Source organism: Hypomesus transpacificus, chromosome 11 (genome assembly GCF_021917145.1).
Source record: "Hypomesus transpacificus isolate Combined female chromosome 11, fHypTra1, whole genome shotgun sequence".
Classification (NCBI taxonomy): domain Eukaryota; kingdom Metazoa; phylum Chordata; class Actinopteri; order Osmeriformes; family Osmeridae; genus Hypomesus; species Hypomesus transpacificus.
In genome coordinates, this window is record NC_061070.1 from 18,956,100 (window position 1) to 18,980,465 (window position 24,366).

The 24,366-nt window shown below is 52.3% G+C and overlaps 1 protein-coding gene across 8 annotated transcripts in view; it reads left to right on the top strand.

The window, feature by feature from the left end:
- The window catches only part of lyst (lysosomal trafficking regulator), a 55,188-nt gene that overhangs the window by 1,272 nt on the left and 29,550 nt on the right, over window positions 1-24,366 (top strand). For 5 of the 8 annotated variants that reach the window (XM_047029351.1, XM_047029359.1, XM_047029354.1 and 2 more), the window contains exons 3-8: window positions 8,679-8,770; window positions 12,600-12,858; window positions 16,917-17,007; window positions 18,207-20,319; window positions 21,534-22,494; window positions 23,320-23,481. In XM_047029351.1, the coding sequence (XP_046885307.1) occupies window positions 8,679-8,770; window positions 12,600-12,858; window positions 16,917-17,007; window positions 18,207-20,319; window positions 21,534-22,494; window positions 23,320-23,481 (3,678 nt within the window). Of the gene's footprint in view, window positions 1-3,650; window positions 3,929-7,143; window positions 7,449-8,678; window positions 8,771-12,599; window positions 12,859-16,916; window positions 17,008-18,206; window positions 20,320-21,533; window positions 22,495-23,319; window positions 23,482-24,366 lie in introns of those variants that run through there. The other 3 variants (XM_047029355.1, XM_047029356.1, XM_047029360.1) reach the window with 3 other exon arrangements.

Consider the following 24,366-nt stretch of genomic DNA (forward strand, 5'->3'; position numbering starts at 1 on the left):
AACAACAGTTTGTGTGTGTGTGTGTTTGCAGGCAGATTGTGTGGGTGGGTGTTAACGGACTTGAGTAATCTCACTGTATTCGGTTGCACTTAAAGCAACATGTGTGAGCCACAGTAGGGTACTGCAGAGCTGTTTAAGCCGGACCTGTTTAGGCGGGTGTCAACCACAGTGCGCAGTGCTGTCCAGTCTGGCGCTGAAGTTTGTGCTTGGCTATGTCGTTTTTTGGGGTTAATTCTCACTGATTACAGGAAGCTGTCTTGGGAGATGAGAGTTGACCTCCCTTGCTGCAACCCCCCCCCCCCCCCCACACACACACACACAACCAGCCACAGCAGCCAGATCACGGGATTCAGATTAGTGTCTCTACTCTAGTCAGGATTGGGGATTCAACAGCAGATTCAACAGCCATCTGGCCTAGACGCTAGTCCTTAACCTAGGGGGCCTTTAGGGGTTATGGGTATTTTATGAGGGTGGGGTGTGAATGAGGCACATGATGACACACAGGCCCACCAGTGTTACGATCCTCAAACAGGATGCCTTGTCAGTTTTTGTGTTGTTTATTGTAGCCAGCCTTAGCTGCCTGCTGCAGCTTGTGTTCTCCAGTACGGTGGTTATCACCAGCCTCCTGGTTCCTGCTCGTTACTGCTATGTATGCTCCGGGCCAGGCTTCTGTCAACAAACAGACTGTGCATTTTGCTTCCTCCTTGACACAGGGTGAGAACCACCACTCACATGTCTCTCGTTTCTATGGCGACGCTGACGCCTCCTCAGCAAGATGGAAGCAGCTGTTTTGTGCTTCTCTGGTTTAAAAAGGTCTTATTTCTGTGTTTGTTTGTTTTGGTAGTGTGGCTAAAGTGCTCTGTCTAAATGTACATTTCATTTGTGGAACTGTTCTGCTCCTTCGGTTCCTCCTCTGTCGGACATAAACCAGGACAGATGTGTTTCCCCTGTTAGTGTGCCTGTTCTGGGGCTGCCTCTTCACATCGTGATAGCTTCACTAGAGTCAGTCTTTACTATGTAACTGAAGCACTCTGCTTCATGTCCCTGCATAGCTGACACTTGTGATTGTTACACTAATGTGTATCACTCACTCGCGCAATGTCACAGAGAACTGCCCCTTAACCAACCTAAATCCTCAAAGAAGACGAGGAAAAACTCCCAGTCAAACTTAGAGGGAGCTCCTCTCCTCCAGAGACAGTCGGAGACACAGAGAGGTGCCGACCAGAAGCTGAACTCATGCAGCAAGAGTAGAGATAAGAAGTGCAAATGAATGGAGAACCCCAGATATCCAGAGGTCTGAATCAGCTCCTCCTGTCTTCTGTGATCACCTGAAGGCTGCCTCCACTCACTACTGCCCCATCAGGGGGATTTAAGAAGGGAAATCCGACGTCTGTGGATCAGACAAAGTGTGCAGGGAAAACGAACCAGTCAAATTTAGGGAACTTCCCTGCCAGGTAGAACAGCAGAGGTTTATCATCTACGGTCTCTGGCAGAGGGCACAACTCAAAGGTCAAGTTTTGTGGCCTCACATGATCCTTCAATAAACCTGAAAGTGAAAGTCTCATGCTGTAGAAAGGAGGATCTGTTAGTTATACTCCAACAAGTGTCAGACCACAGCAGTAAACCACCTCTTGCTGTTTTTAGAAGCAGATGTTATTAATAAATCCTGGATTGATATTAAATTAATTTGGCTGCCCTACTGTACAAGCTGTTTGTGTGACTGATTACACTTTCTACTCACCAAGAGAGCGGACTGGTCTTACAAATGTAAGTGTTTAAAACTGCTACACATCCGACAGGTTTGACACAGTCTGAAGCAGGTCTTGACTGGGACTGAAAAACGGCCCGGGACTTTGAAATGCAGACCGGCCCACGACCGTGTATTATTATAATATATATATATATATATATATATATATACACAGTACCAGTCAAAAGTGTGGACACATTTTATTTCTATATATATATATTTTTGTTTTTGCATCATGCGCGGCCATTTGACCGGCCGTTCAGGAAATCTCTCGACTCCCGACGGCCAGTCCGACCCTGGTTTGAACAGATATCTAGTTGTAGTGTTCTTTGCCAGTGGGCTAATTCCTGTTGTGTCGGTACCTTATGATTAAAACGTTTCTGCTGAAGACGACACGATAAGAGGGGCGGCGTTATCACTGGTGATAGACCAGCCGTCAGAGAGAGGGGCGAACGAGGCTCGCTGCCACACTGACTCTGTTCCCTAAGCTGTCTAGTGTACGGTCTCCTATCTGGGCTGGTCACAGCCTTCCCTCATCCATCGCCTGCCTTTCAGACGCCCGGACGCACGCCACGCGCCGCCACACTCCATTTACTACCAAGTGGATATTTATGTGCAGCTAAATGCTGATGGGTATGGCAGAAACACTCTCGTTTCAGTGAGACTGCAGTGTAGCCTAACTCCTGAGAAGTCAGCGAACTGCAGCACTTACTGTGCTCTGAGTAAAACACGCTGAATCAAGGAGGAGTGGAAGTTAAGTTGGGGCTCTGCTGACTTGGCAGGCTGGTCCTTGTCTCAGGCAGCCTGGTCCTTGTCTCAGGCAGACTGGTCCTTGTCTCAGGCAGGCTGGTCCTTGTCTCAGGCAGCCTGGTCCTTGTCTCAGGCAGACTGGTCCTTGTCTCAGGCAGACTGGTCCTTGTCTCAGGCAGGCTGGTCCTTGTCTCAGGCAGCCTGGTCCTTGTCTCAGGCAGGCTGGTCCTTGTCTCAGGCAGGCTGGTCCTTGTCTCAGGCAGCCTGGTCCTTGTCTCAGGCAGACTGGTCCTTGTCTCAGGCAGCCTGGTCCTTGTCTCAGGCAGACTGGTGTGGGTGTGTGGCTGATCGGGCCTCACGGGGCTCCAGGGAGAGAGCCTGTGAGTAAAACCAAACCAGGTTTATCTGGGTTTGAGGAGCGAGTTATCATGCTATCAGACTTTCATAACCTACAGAATCACCCAGACCCAGTAATGCAGACCACACAGTTTGTTTTCGTGTGGGCGTATTGTTTACAGTTGAAAGTTACCTCAGTGAGAGGAAGTTAGTTTGAGAGCAGTTTACCCACATGAAGGATCCTGACCACATGTTCAGCTTCCTGCCGCCCCGGCCAGACTCCTGCCTCTGAAGTCAGCCTTTTACTGGCATGTTAGAAAACAAGCTTAACATTTTGGGGGGTGAGGGGGTTCTAATTTGCTATGTATTTGAATCACCCACATTTGAGTGTTTTTGATATGCGGGTATGCAAAATGCCATGTTGCGTACAGTAGCCTAGTCCTACTAAGACTGTCCTAGGCGTTACCCTAGGCTCGTTCTGGGGTCTGACTTGGTTCCAAACTGTTGACTTAAGGTGTGAATAATTAATCTCTCTGGTGCTCTGCTGAGTCAAATTTCAACCTCTGCACTACCCTGGTTATTTTCTTCCACCAGTGGGCATGTCATTAGCCCTCCCTCTCTCCTTTTGGAACCATCCCCTCCTATCCTGTCCCCTCTTCTCCTCCTCTCCTCTCCCCTCCTCTTCCTCCTCTCCTGTCTCCCCTCCTCTTCCTCCTCCTCTCCTGTCTCCCCTCCTCTCCTCCTCCTCCTCTCCTGTCCCTGAAGGGGCAGCTGTGAGGGGTGTTGGATGTACAGTACAGTAGCATTGTTGTCCTTTTATGGACCACAGTTTTGAAAGACTAGACAGCTTTTTTTTAGCTGGTTCAACACAGAAGTAGTAAACATTATTCAGGACTAGATCTCAGGTGAAAAAAAAACATAATAAGGGGCTGAGAAGTCATCTAACTGCAGCTGAAAGCAGCAAGTCGTTATTTTCTCATTTCCTGTGTAGCCTTGCTGCCTCTGTATGCACCAGAGTGTGTTTACAAGCTGATGCAAGCGGAGGTAGCCAGAGGTAATCCAGCTAGCCGTGTGTTTAGGCTCGTTCGGCAGGTGAGTGTGTGCGTGCTCGCCCTCAGTAGTGGCAGGTGAGGGTGTGTGTGCTGGTCTCTAGCAGCAGGTGAGTGTGTGTGTGTGCTGGTCCTGTGTAGCAGCAGGTGAGTGTGTGTGTGCTGGTCCTGTGTAGCAGCAGGTGAGTGTGTGTGTGCTGGTCCTGTGTAGCAGCAGGTGAGTGTGTGTGTGCTGGTCCTGTGTAGCAGCAGGTGAGTGTGTGTGTGCTGGTCCTGTGTAGCAGCAGGTGAGTGTGTGTGTGCTGGTCCTGTGTAGCAGCAGGTGAGTGTGTGTGTGCTGGTCCTGTGTAGCAGCAGGTGAGTGTGTGTGTGCTGGTCCTGTGTAGCAGCAGGTGAGTGTGTGTGTGCTGGTCCTGTGTAGCAGCAGGTGAGTGTGTGTGTGCTGGTCCTGTGTAGCAGCAGGTGAGTGTGTGTGTGCTGGTCCTGTGTAGCAGGTGAGGGTGTTTGTGTGCTGGTCCTGTGTAGCAGGTGAGTGTGTGTGTGCTGGTCCTGTGTAGCAGGTGAGTGTGTGTGTGCTGGTCCTGTGTAGCAGGTGAGTGTGTGTGTGTGCTGGTCCTGTGTAGCAGGTGAGGGTGTGTGTGCTGGTCCTGTGTAGCAGCAGGTGAGTGTGTGTGTGCTGGTCCTGTGTAGCAGGTGAGGGTGTTTGTGTGCTGGTCCTGTGTAGCAGGTGAGGGTGTGTGTGTGTGTGTGTGTGTGTGTGTGCTGGTCCTGTGTAGCAGGTGAGGGTGTGTGTGCTGGTCCTGTGTAGCATGTGAGGGTGTGTGTGCTGGTCCTGTGTAGCAGGTGAGTGTGTGTGTGCTGGTCCTGTGTAGCAGGTGAGTGTGTGTGTGCTGGTCCTGTGTAGCAGGTGAGGGTGTGTGTGCTGGTCCTGTGTAGCAGCAGGTGAGTGTGTGTGTGCTGGTCCTGTGTAGCAGGTGAGTGTGTGTGTGCTGGTCCTGTGTAGCAGGTGAGGGTGTGTGTACTGGTCCTGTGTAGCAGCAGGTGAGTGTGTGTGTGCTGGTCCTGTGTAGCAGGTGAGGGTGTGTGTGCTGGTCCTGTGTAGCAGGTGAGGGTGTGTGTGCTGGTCCTGTGTAGCAGGTGAGGGTGTGTGTGCTGGTCCTGTGTAGCAGGTGAGGGTGTGTGTGTGTGTGTGTGCTGGTCCTGTGTAGCAGGTGAGGGTGTGTGTGCTGGTCCTGTGTAGCAGGTGAGGGTGTGTGTGTGTGTGTGTGTGCTGGTCCTGTGTAGCAGGTGAGGGTGTGTGTGCTGGTCCTGTGTAGCAGGTGAGTGTGTGTGTGCTGGTCCTGTGTAGCAGGTGAGGGTGTGTGTGTGTGTGTGTGTGCTCTCTGGCTAGTCGGAGGGTCCTGGACCCGGGACACCTCATGATGCTCATCACTCAGATGTCAGATTAGATCAGCTCGCTCCTCAACCGGAAAAACATGATGTGACTACAGGGCTCTCTCACGAGGATGGGATCACGTCGCTCGCTGCCTCCCCCCAGACCCCCCACCAGGAACATGAATAGCCACGAGAGCGGGAAAGGACGTTTTCTAATGGATTGGGTGACTCAGCCAGCATCGCTCCCATGACCAGACCTCTCATGATCAGGGGGCTGGATTTAGGCAACTCTCTCTCTCTCTCTCTCTCTCTCACTCACTCACTCACTCACTCACTCACTCACTCACTCACTCACTCACTCACACACACACACGTGGTGTAGCCTGTCTGGGTCCATCATGATCCGGATGGTTTGAGTCTTCCCCCTCCTGCTGTAACAGGAAGTGGTGATGGAGACACAGCCAGCCAGAGAGAAATGAGTCACAGAGAACACTCTGTGTTGTCTCTTTCAACATGTCAGCCTTTGTTTATTTCTAAAGCAGTGTGAATACTGCATGCAGATATCGCATTCAATAATCCACTTGTGTTCTATGGCTCCGTCGCCCTCATGGTACGACACCACGCGTTCATAACCCTTTGGTTGAGCCAGCTGTGACTACAGAAGGATCCAGAACAAAGCAGAGATGTCTCTTATGGGTGAGACGTAAGGTGTTCAGTCTCACTGTTCTGTTTCTAACATGTGGTGCTAGATATAGAGTGTGAAGAGAGGCCATCTGCAGCGTGCATGCAAAGCAGCATCTTGACTTAGTCACGTGGTATTAGACAGGTTTACACAGAGCTTTTACTGAAACCAAGAATTGTTTGTGTGTTGCCAGATAGAATGAGTGCCCAACTGGTATGATACTGGTATGATACTGGTATGACACTGGTATGACACTGGTATGACACTGGTATGACACTGGTATGACACTGGTATGACACTGGTATGACACTGGTATGATACTGGTATGACACTGGTATGACACTGGTATCTATGAGGAAGTTTGGATGAACTTTAGGGTTCCAGAGGCCAGTTTCTCTGTCTGTTTACGGGAAGAGGACTTTGAAAAGCTGGTGATTATTATGAAGTTTCCCTCAACCTTTATCAAATCCCTCTCCTGCTATGGTTTGTCTCCTGCTCTGATAATGCTGTGTTTAGCTTATACTGTACTTGATCAGATAATAAGGTAAACAGCCTTGCTGGCTAGTTAGGAGAGCTTCTGTTGCACTCTGATAAAACCTTAGTTTCACTTTGCATTCAGCACAGGTTCAGTGTGCGTACGTGCCTGCAATTGTTTGCCAAAGTGTTCTGCAGCCAGGAAATATGGCTGTTCATCGACATGAGTGCCAGCCTGAATCCAGTTGCTTGTATTGGCGAAGTAGTTTTACAAAACACATCTTTCCCTCTCCCTGCCCCCCCGTCCATCATCCTCCATGTCTTTACTTTCATCTGACACCAGACTCCTCTCTCTCTCTCTCTCTCTCTCTCTCTCTCTGTCTCCCTCTCTCTCTCTCTCTCTCTCTCTCTCTCTCTCTGTCTCTCTCTCTGTCTCTCTCTCTCTCTCTCTCTCTCTCTCTCTCTCTCTCTCTCTCTCTCTCTCTCTCTCTCTCTCTGTCTCTCTCTCTCTCTCTCTCTCTCTCTCTCTGTCTCTCTCTCTGTTTATCTCTCTCTCTCTCTCTCTCTCTCTCTCTCTCTCTCTCTCTCTCTCTCTCTCTCTCTCTCTCTCTCTATGTCTCTCTCTCTATGTCTCTCTCTCTTTCTCTCTATGTCTCTCTGTCTCTCTCTCTCTCTATGTCTCTCTCTCTATGTCTCTCTCTCTCTCTCTCTCTCTCTCTCTCTGTTTCTCTCTCTCTCTATGTCTCTCTCTCTCTCTATGTCTCTCTGTCTCTCTCTCTATGTCTCTCTCTCTCTTCATGTCTTTACTTTCATCTGACACCAGACTCATTTCTCCCTGTGTGTTTATGTTCCTGTTTTGCTTTACCCCATCACTCCTGTGTTTCTCATTCTTGCTTTAGTCTTCCTCTCCCACACCCTGTGGGCTGTGTGGTGCTGTCCAGTCCTCTGGTGTGCAGTGACCCCATGAGGAGGGTGGGGGGGCCCACTGCTGGCCTGAGGGGGAGGACCCAGGGCCCCCTCCCTCCTGGCACTGGTGAGTCAGACAGAAACATGGTTTCTCCTGATCTGCACTCTCCTTTTTTACTGCACTCGAAATGTGACGGTCTGATTTGATTAGCCCTCAAACCTCAAGGTGTGTTAAGGACTTCCTGTTGTGTGATCATGTGACACGGTCATATTAACTACCAGAACATGCGTAGTCACGGTGACCTGGTTCCTCTGGGGTGAGCTGGGACTGGTCTGGTTCAGGGGGTGAGTCTGAGTCAAGAAGCTGCTGCTGTCGTAACACTAAAAGGAAGGAAGAGTCTAGCCTCATGTAACAGTGAAAGCAGTGTGATGTGAGGGACTGAGAGCAGAGCAGGGTGGTGAGCAGAGTGGTGAGCAGAGTGGTGAGCAGGGTGGTGAGCAGAGTGGTGAGCAGAGTGGTGAGCAGAGTGGTGAGCAGAGTGGTGAGCAGAGTGGTGAGCAGAGTGGTGAGCAGAGTGGTGAGCAGAGTGGTGAGCAGAGTGGTGAGCAGAGTGGTGAGCACACTGGTGAGCACACTGGTGAGCACACTGGTGAGCACACTGGTGAGCTGGCTGCACACACCTGACAGAACCAGCTCCTCTGGGCTCTCGTGCTGTGGCCAGCGGGGCCAGTGGGGTGGGGCCAGTGGGGCGTGGCCAGTGGGGCGTGGCCAGTGGGGCGGGGCCAGTGTGCCTGCTCACATGGAAGTGGCTTTGGTGAGGCTTAATTAGACGTCATGGTGACCCACGGGTGTTGTGTGTGTGTTTTAACCAGTCGTGTCTGGTAGTAATGTGAATGAGGTGGTTTGTCGTGTGTGTGTGCGTGTGTGGACCCACTGTCAGTGTCTGTGCGTTGGTGCGTAGAGAGAGCTAGTGTGACTGATAAGATGATTGTGGAAGGAATAAAAAACAGAACCGTTGCCTAGTAAAGGAAAGTGTATCTCCACACTACATCTGATGTCACTGAGCCTGACTCCTCTGACTAACCAGAGGATCCTCTCTGAGTACCAATGTTTTTAATCAACAGACACCTGGAGCCTTTACATTCACCAGACTTTGAACTGTAAAAAACATCTTCTGCATATCTTCTTTGATCTCAAAGGGTTAGAGAGCCGCAAGAGAGCTTGACCCAGTCCTTAATCAGTAATAGGCAACATTTCAGCTGCTGTTGTGTTGAATATTATCTCTGACATGTGTGTTTCCTCTGTGTGTGTGTGTGTGTGATCCTGTGTGTGTGTGTGTTCTCTCTCTGTGTGCAGGTCAGTCTACAGTGTCTGGAGAGCTTCCTGTGTATGTTCCACTGTGTTGGTCACGTTCACCTCCGGAGGAACAAGGACACCCTGAAGTTCTGGTAGATATACCCTGAGCTACACCCTCCTCACCGCTCCAGTATAGACCCTGAGCTACACCCTCCTCACCGCTCCAGTATATACCCTGAGCCACACCCTCCTCACCACTCCAGTATAGACCCTGAGCTACACCCTCCTCACCGCTCCAGTATAAACCCTGAGCTACACCCTCCTCACTGCTCCAGTATAGACCCTGAGCTACACCCTCCTCACCACTCCAGTATAGACCCTGAGCTACACCCTCCTCACCACTCCAGTATAGACCCTGAGCTACACCCTCCTCACCGCTCCAGTATAGACCCTGAGCTACACCCTCCTCACCGCTCCAGTATATACCCTGAGCTACACCCTCCTCACCACTCCAGTATAGACCCTGAGCTACACCCTCCTCACCGCTCCAGTATAGACCCTGAGCTACACCCTCCTCACCGCTCCAGTATAGACCCTGAGTTACACCCTCCTCACCGCTCCAGTATAGACCCTGAGCTACACCCTCCTCACCGCTCCAGTATAGACCCTGAGCTACACCCTCCTCACCGCTCCAGTATAGACCCTGAGCTACACCCTCCTCACCGCTCCAGTATAGACCCTGAGCTACACCCTCCTGTATGTCTACTGACCCTGAATACTGCAGTAAGCCGCTAGTGGTGTACTGTAAACCCCTGGCCCCTCATAACTGTGTTCTGTCGCGCTGTGAAGTGGGACAGAAGGAAATGTAGTTTTTGGAGGCAGATCTGCTAATAAACTCTACAGGACGTGCAAAAACAAGCTAAGTGTTTCAGGATCTAGTAGTGCCCCTTTAATTAGCGGAGATGGAAAGAACATGACATTTCAGACGTGCTGAAGAAAGGATCCTGTGTGCAGTAGCATGGTTTCCGGCAAGCCTTCCTTATCGCTGGGTTTGTAATGACTGTCTCTTAGTAACAGTCCCAGTATCAGGTTGTGGGAACAGTTGCTCTACAAGAAGAAAGCTTGTATGAATCATAAGGTATAACCTTATCATTATATGTGATCCTAGAATGTGTCATGCTTTATTATATATATGTGTGTGCGTGCGTGCGTGCATATATATACACATATATAAGCTTCATTCTTTGCAGAGTTGTCAGATTCATGCCCTTTTGGGTGTTTGACTTGTAATCAGCTACATCTCCTCCCTAGCCAGCTTGCTCTGTAGCGCTCCTGCTGGCTTAGCACAGTACATTAGATTTTTGATCATAGAATTTCAGTGGCTCACATGTCATTCACGAGATTCTACAGTGTAATCTGGAGACTTCCTTTGGACTGTCAGTCTCGTGGTGAAGACCTCGTTGACTGGGATGTGTTTACCCTCCAGAATCAGGCCCTTATGATGACAAGATGGTGTTTCTTCAGGACCAGGGTGCAACAGAGTACGCAAGACTACACAAACACACAAGTACAAACACACAACAGTGTGAGATCAGTGCAAACAACCAACACACTGGAAGTGGAACCCAGCCATTGCAGGGACACATGCTTCTGCCAGTCCTTGTGGTTGCACAAGACACACAGAGACACTCAAGCCTGTTGTGTGAGGATTCTGCAGAAGCATGTTAACTCCAACTATTGTTCTCTGCCAGACTAGCTGTGCACCAGGGCCCGGGCTGAGAGTGATCTGACCAGGAGAGGCCAGTATAGGAGAGAGGCAGGCTGCCGTATCCAGACAGACCCAGGGGCAGGGAGAGGTGGAGCTGTGGGGCTGTGGGGCTGTGGGGCTGTGGGGCTGTGGGGCTGTGGGGCTGTGGAGCTGTGGGGCTGTGGAGCTGTGGGGTGGAGCTGTGGGGCTGTGGGGCTGTGGGGCTGTGGAGCTGTGGAGCTGTGGGGCTGTGGGGCTGTGGGGCTGTGGAGCTGTGGGGTGGGGCTGTGGGGCTGTGGGGCTGTGGGGCTGTGGAGCTGTGGGGCTGTGGGGCTGTGGGGCTGTGGAGCTGAGGCTGTGAGGCTGTGAGGCTGTGAGGCTGTGAGGCTGTGAGGCTGTGGGGCTGTGGAGCTGTGGGAGCTGGCCTGAGCAATCCTAGACAGTCGTCTTTATAGAAGCTACCAAAATCCTCTGCAGAGAGGCGGGACAGGTCTGGCTTCAGCAGCGACCCATACTATCAGACTGTTAAGGGCATGGAGAGATAAATCAATTGTTGTAAATACTTTTTAGTTGGTGTTTGTGGACGTTTGGGAGAGAGAGAGTTTCCCGTCAGTGACTGCTCAGTTTTTCCCACCTGAAGTAGTAGTTTTTTTATTAACAAGGTTTAAAAAAAAGCCAACAAACTGGCCATTGTGTCGCTGTAGTATGACTCCACCTACATCTCTGGGTGCTAGCCGGCACCCTGGAGGCTGGCTGGAGCCACCAGAGGAGGTTTCTGGAGCTCCAGAGGAGGCAGGGGGCATGTCAGCGTCCCAGGGCCAGCACCAGCATCATGTGACAGCACATGCTTTCATGTGACGCACTGATCAACTGCAAATCTGGAACGTTTCCATTTGAAATTCCGATTTAATGGAATTTGTGCCGCGGGACAGAAAATTCAGTCAGTGCTGCGTGGAAGAATGCGGACACAACCAGGGGATCTGCGTCTTAGCCTGGAACGCACGGTTCACAATGAGGGGAAGAAAGGTTTTCCCACATCTAACCTCTGGTGAGATTAAGGAACATTCCTATGCTCTTGTTTGGCTTATTTTGCCTCTGAGGTTTGGTGGAAGGAATGTTGTGGATTTGTGTGTTTGGTGAACATTTGGTGAGCAGACCTTTGAGATGAGGCATAGGCTATGTGGGTGGGTAGTTAGGTGTGTGTGGTGCTTTCATGCCTAGTCAGATGAAGTTTTGTGGACGTCGTCGTGTGAACTGTCAAGGAGCCGCCAGATTTCATGTTGTTTCTTCACTTAAAACGTTTGAGCCTAAATTAGCTCCTGTTCACTTGCTGCCAACATGGCAAACATTTTGACAACAAGTTTCAAGCAGCTTTAAACCTTTTCAGTTCTACTCTAACACTTTCAGATGGAATAGTTTAGCTATCTATAAACAATCACCGATGATAAGCCTCCAGTGAACCCATAGACTCATTTCAGGCCCAAGTTTCCATTTGTTAGTCAATGTTTGTAAAACACCATCAGATAAGCATCACTTACTTCTGGCTGTATCACATGTCTTTATTCATTTCATCGTGTATCCACTAACGCTAACGTCCAGTATTGTAGCATCACTCAGGATCGTTGGTGAGTCCACAGACTAATTGATTGGCTCCTCTGGAGATACTGGAGGTCTAGAGACTTGATCACATTTCCCGCTGCTAGTGTCTGTATCAAAAAAAACTTGATCCTTTGCATCATGTGTTATTTATCTCTCTCGCCCCATCCCTCTATTTCACACTTTCACTCTGTCTCTCTCCCTCTCCATCACTTTCGCTCTCTCCATCTCTCTCTGTCTCTCGTCCCCTCTCTCTGCATCATCTCTCTGTCTCTCGTCCCCTCTCTCTGCATCATCTCGATTTCTCTCTGCATCATCTCTCTCTCTCCCCCCCCTCTCTCTGTATCATCTCTCTGTCTCTCCCCCCTCTCTCTGCATCATCTCTGTCTCTCCCCCCCCTCTCTCTGCATCATCTCTCTGTCTCTCGTCCCCTCTCTCTGCATCATCTCCCTGTCTCTCGCCCCCTCTCTCTACATCATCTCTATGTCTCTCGCCCCCTTTCTCTACATCATCTCTCTGTCTCTCGCCCCCTCTCTCTACATCATCTCTCTGTCTCTCGTCCCCTCTCTCTGCATCATCTCGATGTCTCTCGCCCCCTCTCTCTACATTATCTCTATGTCTCTCGCCCCCTCTCTCAGCTCGGACATGAGTGGGGCCAGTAACACGCTGGCGAGGGAGTTCCTGACAGACGTTCACCAGCTGTGCAGCGCGGTGGCTCAGCGGGCGGAGTCTCAGAGGGCGGAGTCTCAGAGGGCGGAGTCTCAGAGGGCGGAGTCTCAGAGGGCGGAGTCACGCGAGGAGGACGAGGAGGAGAGCCACATGGCGGCGCTGGGAGAGTACCTGGTTAGGGGGCGTGGCTTCCTGCTACTCAGCACACTGGACTCCATCATAGACCAGGTGAGACAGCCAGCACAACACACCTGGGTGCAGGAGCACTGATGTGACCTGAGTGAAATGAGAAGGAGATGGAGACAGGCTGCCTCCAGTCACTAACCCTATCCTCCAGCCACTAACCCTATCCTCCAGCCACTAACCCTATCCTCCAGTCACTAACCCTATCCTCCAGTCACTAACCCTATCCTCCAGTCACTAACCCTATCCTCCAGTCACTAACCCTATCCTCCAGCCACTAACCCTATCCTCCAGCCACTAACCCTATCCTCCAGCCACTAACCCTATCCTCCAGTCACTAACCCTATCCTCCAGTCACTAACCCTATCCTCCAGTCAGTAACCCTATCCTCCAGTCCCTCACCCTATCCTCCAGTCAGTAACCCTATCCTCCAGTCAGTAACCCTATCCTCCAGTCCCTCACCCTATCCTCCAGTCACTAACCCTATCCTCCAGTCCCTCACCCTATCCTCCAGTCACTAACCCTATCCTCCAGTCAGTAACCCTATCCTCCAGTCACTAACCCTATCCTCCAGTCACTAACCCTATCCTCCAGTCACTAACCCTATCCTCCAGTCACTAACCCTATCCTCCAGTCACTAACCCTATCCTCCAGTCACTAACCCTATCCTCCAGTCACTAACCCTATCCTCCAGTCCCTCACCCTATCCTCCAGTCCCTCACCCTATCCTCCAGTCACTAACCCTATCCTCCAGTCCCTCACCCTATCCTCCAGTCAGTAACCCTATCCTCCAGTCAGTAACCCTATCCTCGGGAATGCTCCTGTCTTCTCTGCCTCTCTGTAATGATCTGGGCTTTTTTAAATATAATGCTGAGAGCATTGAGAGCATGTTGTCTGTTGGTCTAGTACACAGGCTCACTCTGTTCCTCTGATAATTGTGACAAGGCCTGTGACTGACCCTGCGGTGACACTGGGAGATCTCATCCACACAGTCACGTCCTAACAACGCCTTCCAAACACTGATAATACACACACACTGAACACATACGACACATAGGGGGAGTTTATGCGTGCGTAACTAAGGACCAGTAGATTTATGTGTAGCTGTGTTACTGTGTAGCTGTGTAGTTGTGTCTGCGCATGTGATTGATTCAATCAAGGACATTGGTTCATTCAAATGGGTGTCTTGGCATGGAGTCAGCCCTAGCCTGCCCCTGGAACTACTTCCAGCATTGATCCCAGAGTATTGATATCTTTCTGGCACAGCCTTCATGGGAGGAATGTTAATGCGCCCATACCTCCATTAGCAGTGTCTAACCATGGAAGCTTCCAGAAAGGGAGGAGCAGTCTAACCAGGGCCTGTGCTCGGCCTGGGGTGGGACACCCTCCTCAGGGAGTCAGACCTGAGGACCTAACCCTAACCCCCCTCAGGGAGTCAGACCTGAGGACCTAACCCTAACCCTAACCCCCCTCAGGGAGTCAGACCTGAGATTTAGTCATTTAGCAGACACTCTTATCCAGAGCGACTTACAGTAAGTACAGGGACATTCCCCCCGAGGCAAATAGGGTGAAGTGCCTTGCCCGAGGACACAACGTCATTTTGGCACAGCAGGGAATCGATCCGGCAACCTTCTGATTACTAGCCCGACTCCCTCACCGCTCAGCCATCTGACTCCCATCTGACCTGAGGACCTAACCCTAACCCTAACCCCCCTCAGGGAGTCAGACCTGAGGACCTAACCCTAACCCTAACCCCCGTCAGGGAGTCAGACCTGAGGACCTAACCCTAACCCCCCTCAGGGAGTCAGACCTGAGGACCTAACCCTAACCCCCGTCAGGGAGTCAGACCTGAGGACCTAACCCTAACCCTAACCCCCCTCAGGGAGTCAGACCTGAGGACCTAACCCTAACCCCCCTCAGGGAGTCAGACCTGAGGACCTAACCCTAACCCCCCTCAGGGAGTGGAGTCAGACCTGAGGACCTAACCCTAACCCCCCTCAGGGAGTCAGACCTGAGGACCTAACCCTAACCCCCCTCAGGGAGTCAGACCTGAGGACCTAACCCTAACCCCCCTCAGGGAGTGGAGTCAGACCTGAGGACCTAACCCTAACCCCCCTCAGGGAGTGGAGTCAGACCTGAGGAAGACCTGCAGGATGCAGCAGGTACCAAGGATGGAGAGCAGGTCTGACTCAGAGAGGAACTAGGAACTACTGTCCATGTAATGACTCGACTCGTGTTATGACTCAGAATGTGAGTCGTATATGAGTCAGTAAATAAAGAAAACGCCACATTGAAGCAGTGGCTTTCTACTCAGTCAGGAATTCAGAATGGAGCATGAAGCTCAATTCACAGAAAAGATCAACTGTCAAATCAGATGATCATGTACCAAAGGATGAGAAACCTCACCCTGCATCGAGCAGTTTAGCCACTGACAGCTAAGTCATGTTAATCAAAATGTGACATGTCGTGGATAGTTTGTCCACATGCATTAACTCAGCCTCAGAGAGTGTTATGTTTCCCTGCTCTCTCCCTGGGCCCTACACTGGCTGGGTCTCCGTCAGGCCCTCACCTCACTAGAGGCTGGATCTGCCTCACTAGAGGCTGGATCTGTGTCACTAGAGGCTGGATCTGCCTCACTAGAGGCTGGATCTGTGTCACTAGAGGCTGGATCGGCCTCACTAGACGCTAATGTGTTTATCTGTGGAGTAGGGGTGTCGCCTGCAACAGCTGTTAGTCTCATTAAAGCTGTGGTTTGGGACATACCATAATATCCTCAGGTACACACAGTGCCATCATCTGCTGTGCAGGTCATTACTTCACACAAATCACATTTGCTCCCTCTCCCAAACATCCCTTCTCAACACGGCTGTGTAACCATGGAAATCTGATACATGTTTGTTAGTACACACACCAGGTTGGATGTGAACAGGAGGATTCCTGAGTTCCTCAGCTGAAAGACTATGGGACTGCTCTGATTCTCATCTCTGGAATGGGGTTTTAAATTGTCACATTACTTTCGTTATGGTGTCTACGGTAAGTGCTATTCTGATCTATTTTAGAGTGAGGTCAGCTTAACCTAAAGTGGTTTAGACGGACTCCTCGCTGTTCTGTCTAGAGGGTCTGCTGACTCATCAGTGATCATCTAGCTGGTCGCAGTCAGCAGTGAGACAGTCTTATCACAGTCCTCAACACTCGTGGTAATCTAGCCCACCTCCTCTTCATCCACTAAGTGTTTCTGTCTTTTGGGATTCTGGTGAAGTCACACTGGGTGTGATGAGGGCGTATCTGTCTTGGGTTCATCTCCTGTCCATCTGAGCTTGTGGGGGTTTCCCAGCGATCCCTGAGGGCCCCTCACATCTCCTGTGTTGTTGATGCCAGGCCACGGGGCCCTCTTCTTTGTCTTTAATTCACACATGCAGGAGTGCAGAATGCAGGAGTGCATTCTCTCTCCTGTGTGAGGAATTCCCCCGAACCACAGCAGGGTGAAGACTGAGCCGGTATTTAGGGAAAGGCTGTCAAGCAGATGCCACATAGCCAACCCTGGAGGCCGACATTAGCTGAAATGGGTAATTAAGGAGACAGAAGAGTTCCTGGTTTCTGCAGACTTCCCAAGGTAGCTGTGTTGAGGGTCAGATTTGACAAAGACGTACTTACCCCCTTTAACACGGTTTTGCAGCGACATTCTGGTCTGGGACTTTTCTGAAGACATTGATGTTGCTCGTTAGCACTCTCTGGTAGTTTATCCATCCAGATTCCCCTGCAGGTTGGTCAGCCTGGGTTCTGGTCGGCGTTCACAGCCCGTCTGGGCTGGCGGTCTCCTCTTCCTCCCAGGGGCTCTGGGCTGGCGGTCTCCTCTTCCTCCCAGGGGCTCTGGGCTGGCGGTCTCCTCTTCCTCCCAGGGGCTCTGGGGAGATGTGAAGTGTTAGATGTGAAGTGTTAGCGCTGGCTCTGGGGGAGGAACTGTCTCTTCAGAACGAGTCGGAGCGTCACTGTGACTTCAGACCGATAGAGACAGTGTGTGTGTGTGTGTGTGTGTGTGTGGGGGGGGGGGGGGTAATGTTCTGTGAGGGAAAGGAGGTGACTGTCTGTGCCTGGTCTCTCAGGAGCTGACCTGTCGAGAGGAGCTGCTGACTCTGCTGCTGTCTCTGCTGCCGCTGGTCTGGAAGATCCCCGTCCAGGAGGAGAAAGCTCCAGGTCTGTACACACTAGCACACACACACACTCACACACACTCTGCTCCAAAGCTAACATCTGCTTCAACACCGCACTTTAGCCTCAATAGCAGCTTCTGAATTAGCTCGATATTACTCTCACAACACGGTGTGCACTGTAGCCCGACAAATACAGGTTATGGTTTCTTGTGGAGTGAGACATGATTTAATAAAGTAGACAGGAACATGTATTACTTTCAGGCATTGTTTTATGGATTTGGCACTAAGCGCTAAGCACACACTTATGAAGAGGCTCATCTTCCTCGACGAGGTTCTAATGTTTCACTTGCTGTGAAACCTCACCTACTCTAGTCTAATACACTGGACAATGTGCCAGCATTTTAAAAGATTGTTTCATGAATTGTTCACCAGTCTATTACCATCATTGATGTTTCTTAGTTTAGTTCAGGGATAAACTGCTCTTAAAAACCCTGTTGTACATGAGAGCAGAGACTGCTGGTGACACAGGGACAACACAGGTATTTCGTGTGGACTTGCTAATCTCTTCCAACATGGTCTTCCTACATTTTTCCTCTATTAGCTTCAATACGATTTCCAAATTGGTTTAAACCGGTTTGGATTAGAACAACCGGTGTGTATGAAGTTTGAGGCTAATTAGAAAACCTTTCGATCTGAAGACATGAAGTTATAATGACAGGAAAGTAATTTTACTATAAAATTGGGTATTCTTGATTCCCCACCCCAGTTCAGCCTTGGATTATAAAACAGGTTTACCCTTGAGTAGATGTCGCATATGCCAGGGAAGAGCTGGGGTCAGGCAAGGTATTTATAAGGTATATATGGGAGTCAGATGGCTGAGCGGTGAGGGAGTTGGGCTAGTAATCAGAAGGTTGCCGGATCGATTCCCCGCCGTGCCAACTGACGTTGTGTCCTTGGGCAAGGCACTTTACCCTACTTGCCTCGGGGGGAATGTCCCTGTACTTACTGTAAGTCACTCTGGATAAGAGCGTCTGCTAAATGACTAAATGTAAATGTAAATGTATTTTCCCTCCGGTGGCATCAAAGACTCATTAAATGTATAGATTAGTCATGGTGTCTTACTCTCTGTAACCTTACCGAGCTCATTATCCTGGAGCTGCCTGGAGGTTTGAAACACTGAGAAGGATGAACCTGCAGGTGTGACCGATCTGACGGAGGCGTTCCTGTTTCCTGTGTTGACAGATTTCGCCCTGCCGTCCCTGCTGGAGGTGTTCCTGACCCGGGAGGTGAGGAGCGCCCCTCCCAGGGCAGGGCAAGACAAGACCGGCCCCGACGCCCCGGGCTCCTGGAGGAGATCTCACGCCGATGGAACCTGGAAGCTGCGGCGTTCTCGCAGAACTTCCCAACGCCACTCGGTGAAGGAGGCGCGGCGGTCCCAGCTGACCTCCTCAGACTCGGACGCGGCGCCTGAGGACGAGGCAAGCGCGGGCCGGGGGGGCGGGGCAAGGGCGAGGAGAGCTCACGGCACCACACTCCGTGTGAGCTGTCAGCACCACCGGTCACAAGCTCCCCCACCCCCCACCCCCGACGCCATGACCGCCCCCTACCCCCACCCCAGCGCCCCCTACCCCCACCCCAGGGCCCCGGGCCCCCAGACCCTGGATACGGAGACCCTAACAGACCCTGCCGCCATGTCGATCTTCAACCGCATGGAGAACTCCCCCTTCGACCTCTGCCACGTGCTGCTGTCCCTGCTGGAGAAGGTGTGCAAGTTCGACATGGGCATCAACCACAACCCCGGGCTGGCCGTGAGCGTGGTGCCCACCCTCACCGAGATCCTCACTGAGTTCGGGGACTGCTGCGGCCCCGGGGGGGGTGGGGGGGAGGACCTGGCCGGGGGCTGGGGGGAGGAGCCGGTAGCCCTGGTTCAGAGGATGCTCCTCCGCACCATCCTCCACCTCATGTCTGTGGACGTGGGTCCCAGCGAGGCCCTGCCGGAGAGCCTCCGCCGCAGCCTGACCGAGCTGCTCCGCGCCACGCTGAAGATCCGCAGCTGCCTGGACAGACAGGCCGACCCCTTCGCCCCGCGGCCCAAGAAGACCCTGGCGGAGGTCCAGGACGACTTCTCCTTCTCCCGCTACCGGCACCGGGCCCTGCTGCTGCCCGAGCTGCTGGAGGGGGTTCTGCAGCTGCTGCTGGGCTGCCTCCAGGCCTCTGCCCCCAACCCCTTCTTCTTCAGCCAGGCGCTGGAGCTTCTCCACGAGTTCGTGCAGCACCGCGGCCTGGAGCTGTTCGAGGCGGCCACGCTGCGCCTGGAGGGGCTGGTGAGGGCCCGGGACGTGGAGGTCGGGGGCGAGGCCACGGAGGTCGGGGGCGAAGCCGCCGAGAGGCTGAAGGGCCTCATCGCCGGGGTCCTGAAGATCGTCGGCGCCGTCAAGAAGGCCAAGTCGGAGCAGCTGCATCAGTCAGTGTGCGCGCGGCGACGCCACCGGCGCTGTGAGTACTCTCACTTCCTGCATCACCACCGGGACCTCTCCGGTCTGCCTGTCTCCGCCTTCAAGCAGGCCGCCCGCCGCAACCCGTTTGACGAGGAGGGCGAGGGCCTGGAGGGGGAGGCGGTGCGCTACCCGGAGCGCTGCTGCTGCGTGGCGGCCTGTTCCCACCAGTGTCTGCGTCTGCTGCAGCGGCTGTCCCCCAGCGGGCCGGCCGTGCTCCAGGTCCTGGCCGGGGTCCAGGCCACCGGCATCTGCTGCTGCATGGACCCACGCTCAGTGGTGGGGCCCCTGCTCCACGCCTTCCAGGCCCCGGGGCTGCGTAGCTACCAGGCCCACGTCCTCAGCGTGCTGAGCAGGCTGATCCTGGAGCAGCTGGGAGGAGGCCAGCCCTCGGAGAAGGCCAGGCTAGCCTCCTGTAACATCTGCACTCTGGACAGCAGCCAGCTGCCGGGCCTGGAGGAGACACTGCAGCAGGGGGAGCCCTCGCTGGCCTCCCTCAGCCTGTCCTACCGCTCCCAGGGCATCCTGCCCAGTGGAGGGGGGGCGGAGGACATCCTGTGGAGGTGGGACGCCCTGGAGGCCTACCAGGAGCTGGTGTTTGGAGAGGACCGGCAGCTGAGCCAGCAGATCGCCGGGCACGTGTGCCACCTGACGCTGCGCGGGAACGCTGTGGTGCAGTGGCAGCTCTACACGCACATCTTCAGCCCGGTGCTGCAGAGAGGGGTGGAGCTAGCACACCACGCCCAGCAGCTGGGGGTGTCCACGGTGTGCAGCCAGGTGTGCAGCTATCATACCCACTGCCTGCCTGTGGACGTGCTGCTGGTCTATCTGCAGGCACTGCCAACCCTGATCAAGTCAAGGTGATCATCCACTTTGTCCTCCTGTCACATTTCCTCTCTCCTGTCTCCTGTCTCCTCTCCTCTCTCTGAACTGTGCTCTTTGGGCCTCTGTAGAGACCGATCCTCCCACATGTCAACTGGAGTTCTGGCTTGGTAATCCATTCTGACATTCGTTTGTCATCAGATCTGTTTCGCCGAGTCATTGCTAATTTAGACTGGTAAATGATGAATCTCTTCCTTGTTGGCAAGCTAGACGGCAGGGTATTGACTGAGCTGCAGTCTGGTGCCAGCCAGGTAGACAGGTTAGCATGAATTTAACAGGAGCTGTCAGTGAATAGATTCAGTGAATGTTTGACCTGTTTTAGAGTCTACTATTCAGTTAATTGTCTTTAGCTGTGAGTCGTTTAAGACGGTATTGGTTTCCTGCTTTTGGAGTGTCTTTCTGTTCCTAACTGCTGGTTCAAACTGGCTTTCAGGCCTTGAAATGGGCCTGTTCCTCTGGTCTGCTGTGGTCTGTGTTCCTCTGGTCAGACTACTCTCCCTTCTGCTTTGTGGGATGTACCAGACCAGACTGGCATTGCAGATCCATGCTGCAATATCGTTCTGCATTCTTGTCTGCATGTCATTTGCATCTCATCTCCAGCTTGGTTAAACCACAACTCTAATGAGGCTCTCTCTGTTGTGAGGGCTTGTCTGCATGTTAGACTAATGTGCTCATCGGCAGACCTCATTCATTTGTGCATCATCTTTTTGCTCCTGTGTTTGTTTGAGCTTGGAGTTGTTTGTGTGTCTGATTAAACTGAATCATGTTCATTTGTTAGTCAGGCTGATAATGGCTTTGTGATTGTGAGAGGGCAGCGGTCCCCCTTGTACCAGATATGCCTCTAACCTCGGTTACATCATATCTCTTTGAGGCCATTTTCCCCCTACGCTCCCACGAGGGGCTGTTTCATTATTCATCAGTGCATTATAAATACTGTGTGTATAATGTTGCTAAAGCAATTAGGAGGCTGAAATGGCTGTTTTGTTTTTGTGTTCGCTGAGGAAAATGATGCCTCGTTCAGCCCCACTCCCTCCTTCAGCCTGATCCTCCTCTTCCTCCCTCTCTCTCCTCTTCCTCCCCTCTCTCAGTTTCTGACGGTTAGGAGACACAATGTTGACGGCCTTGTGTAGTTTCACTATAAAACGTATGACTTCTGATGTAGTCTGTCTCTGTTACTCTCCTGTCCCCCCAGGGTGATCCGAGACTTGTTCCTGAGCTGTAACGGCCTGAACCAGATCACAGAGCTCATCTACCTGGACCAGACTCGCTCCTGGGCGCTGAAGGTGTTTGAGACCCTGATCCTGGGTGTGGGGCCCCAGCAGTCGGACCGAGCCCTCCAGGAGCTGGAGAAGGCCGAGGCCCAGGAGAGGGAGGCCGTACTGGGGCTGACGGAGGACCTGGGCTCCCGGGGGGCCGGAGAGGGCCCCCAGAGCCTGAGCAAGTTTTACGAGGGTCTGAAGGAGGCTTGCCCTCGCCGGAGGAGCGGGGCGGGGGCGGGGCGTAGCCGGGGCGAGGCCCACCTCAACACCATCAACCTGTTCCTCTGTGTGGCCTTCCTGTGCGTCAGCAAAGAGGCCGACTCGGACCGTGACTCGGCCAACGACTCCGAGGACACGTCCGGGTACGACAGCACGGCCAGTGAGCCCCTGGGGGGCCGGATGCCATGCCTGGCCCCCGACAGCGTGGCCCTGCCCTCCAAGGAGCAGGTGCGGCGTGCTGCGGACGTGTGGGCGCTGTGCCGCGGGGTCTACCTGGCCAGCCCCGTGTTCCAGAGGCAGTTCTTCAGGCTGGGCGGGCTGGACGTGTGCTCCCGCCTAACCTCCATGGTCATCCAGAAGCTCACCTCCAAGACCAGGGACGGCAAGGCCAGGAAGAGGAGGGAGGGGAAGGGCAAGGTGAGCCCGTCTCACCTGGACTCGTCCACCCCCGTCTCTGCAGAGCCGGGCTCTGCAGGGCAGCAGGAGGATTGTACCCTGGAGCAGGCTGAGGGTCTGGGCCCAGGCCCGGCCGAGGCCAGGGGAAGGGATCCCTCCAGGAGGCTGGAGGAGGAGTGGCCTCTGCAGAGTATCCGTCTCCTGGAAGCCCTGCTGGGCATCTGTCTGCACAGCTCCAGCTCTACCCTCCTGAGGACCGAGCCTGAGCTCTCCTACCAGGTGCCTGCCTCACACAGTCACTGCCCTGCCTCACCCACTACCATGTCTCACCCACTACCATGTCTCACCCACTACCATGTCTCACTCACTACACTGCCTCACACGGCAAAAAAAATATATTTTTTAAAAAGTTTCGAAAGGTGAAAATGCAACCAAAAAAATTAACAAATAAGTAGCGTTACATAGAGAAAACCGCCTCTCGCTTCTAGTGTTAGCCTTATCCGCGCCAATCGTTCGGATATGAATGGTACATTCATATCCGAACATTCATAACATTCATAACAGTTGGTACATCCGGTGCTATGGAAAACTGGATATCGGATATTTTATAGCTATTTCCCGAAGCCAACGAGCGACTGAACTGAAATTACTGTCGGTAAAACGCGCGCAGTTTCGTGACATTAGTGACGTTAGTGACTGTGGCTAGCTAGTTAGCTACCATTAGCTTCACTTATCCGTGCAATGGAATCTTCAAGCAACGCTTGTGTCTCGGGAACAAGACACACATTTTGACACTGAAAAATGTATGTGTATGTCTATGGAGTGCTAAAACTGAGGGACTAGTTAGGGTGGGGAATAATAAATAAAGATGACAGACAATATAGTTGGTGCCTGGCCAAAGGCAAGCACACCCAATGAAAGAAATGACACTTCTCTGCCTTTACCGTTCCCATGGCTTTACTGGACATGCATCAGCCTTCATCAGCTTCACAACAATCCACAGTGCCATTGAAACAAGTCTTTAACCATAAAATAATACACCTTCTAGAAATGACACTTTCAACAATTTGACCCAGTTACTGTACCTCCCTCCTTCCCCGGCAGCTCCAGTCTGTGGAGGAGACACTGTGCGAGGTGAGAGATCAGCTGTCCCGTTCCGGGGTCGTGACCTCTGACCTGGCCGTGCCCCTGTTCGACTCCCTGCTGAGGGTAGCCCTGGCGGAGGTGTCGTCCTGCCCCGGCCCCCCCGAGGAGAAGCCAGATAGGGTGAGTTCACCTGGTCTCTCACCTGGCATTCAGGTGAGTTTTCAGGTGCAGCACGACATTCCTGCCCTCCGTCAGAGTTTTAGCACGACAGTAGGGGTCAAAGGTCATTGCATTGTTTACCCAGGTTATGGAAATCCATTGGTCAAATAGGTTTTACTGAAGCTTATTGTCATCAATGCTTTGTGTTGCCTGGTCCGGTGTGTTTTCAGATGGTCTTAACATGCCAGTCAGATTAAGCCTTTTCCTTCGTCCAGGGTTTAGATGTTTATATAATGGATTTACGGTCCAGTGATCCCCATTTTGCTACAGCTCAGGTCTCTCTCAATGCTTTGGTCTGAGGTATGTACTGACCAGCTGTGAATGTGAGGGTCTTGAGAGATTAGTAATCTGTCTGTAGAGAGGGACAGAGAGAGAGCAAGAGAGAGAGAGAGAGAGAGACACACAGAGAGAGACACAGAGAGAGAGAGAGAGAGAGAGAGACACAGAGAGAGAGAGACACAGAGAGAGAGAGAGACAGAGAGACAGAGAGACAGAGAGAGAGAGAGAGACAGAGAGAGAGACACAGAGAAAGAGAGTGAGAGAGAGAGCACATGCAGATGACTGACTCACTAAACACCTCAGGGATGTTGAGTGAATGCCTTGTTGGTCAGCTGATATTGGTCTCATGACCAAAATCCTGTGTACTTTTTTATTTGTTCAATTTCTCGAAAAACATTTTGTTTACCCGCTGTGGTAAGACAGTGGGATTGACTTGTTTTGCGTAGAGAGCGTCCTGTAGTGTTCTCAGTGAGTGAAGGAAGTGGAAGCGCTAGTCGATGGGTAAGGAACACCGTCCTCCTTGTGTTAGCGTATGGATTTTGGCTCACAGCGTTAGCTTAGCAACAG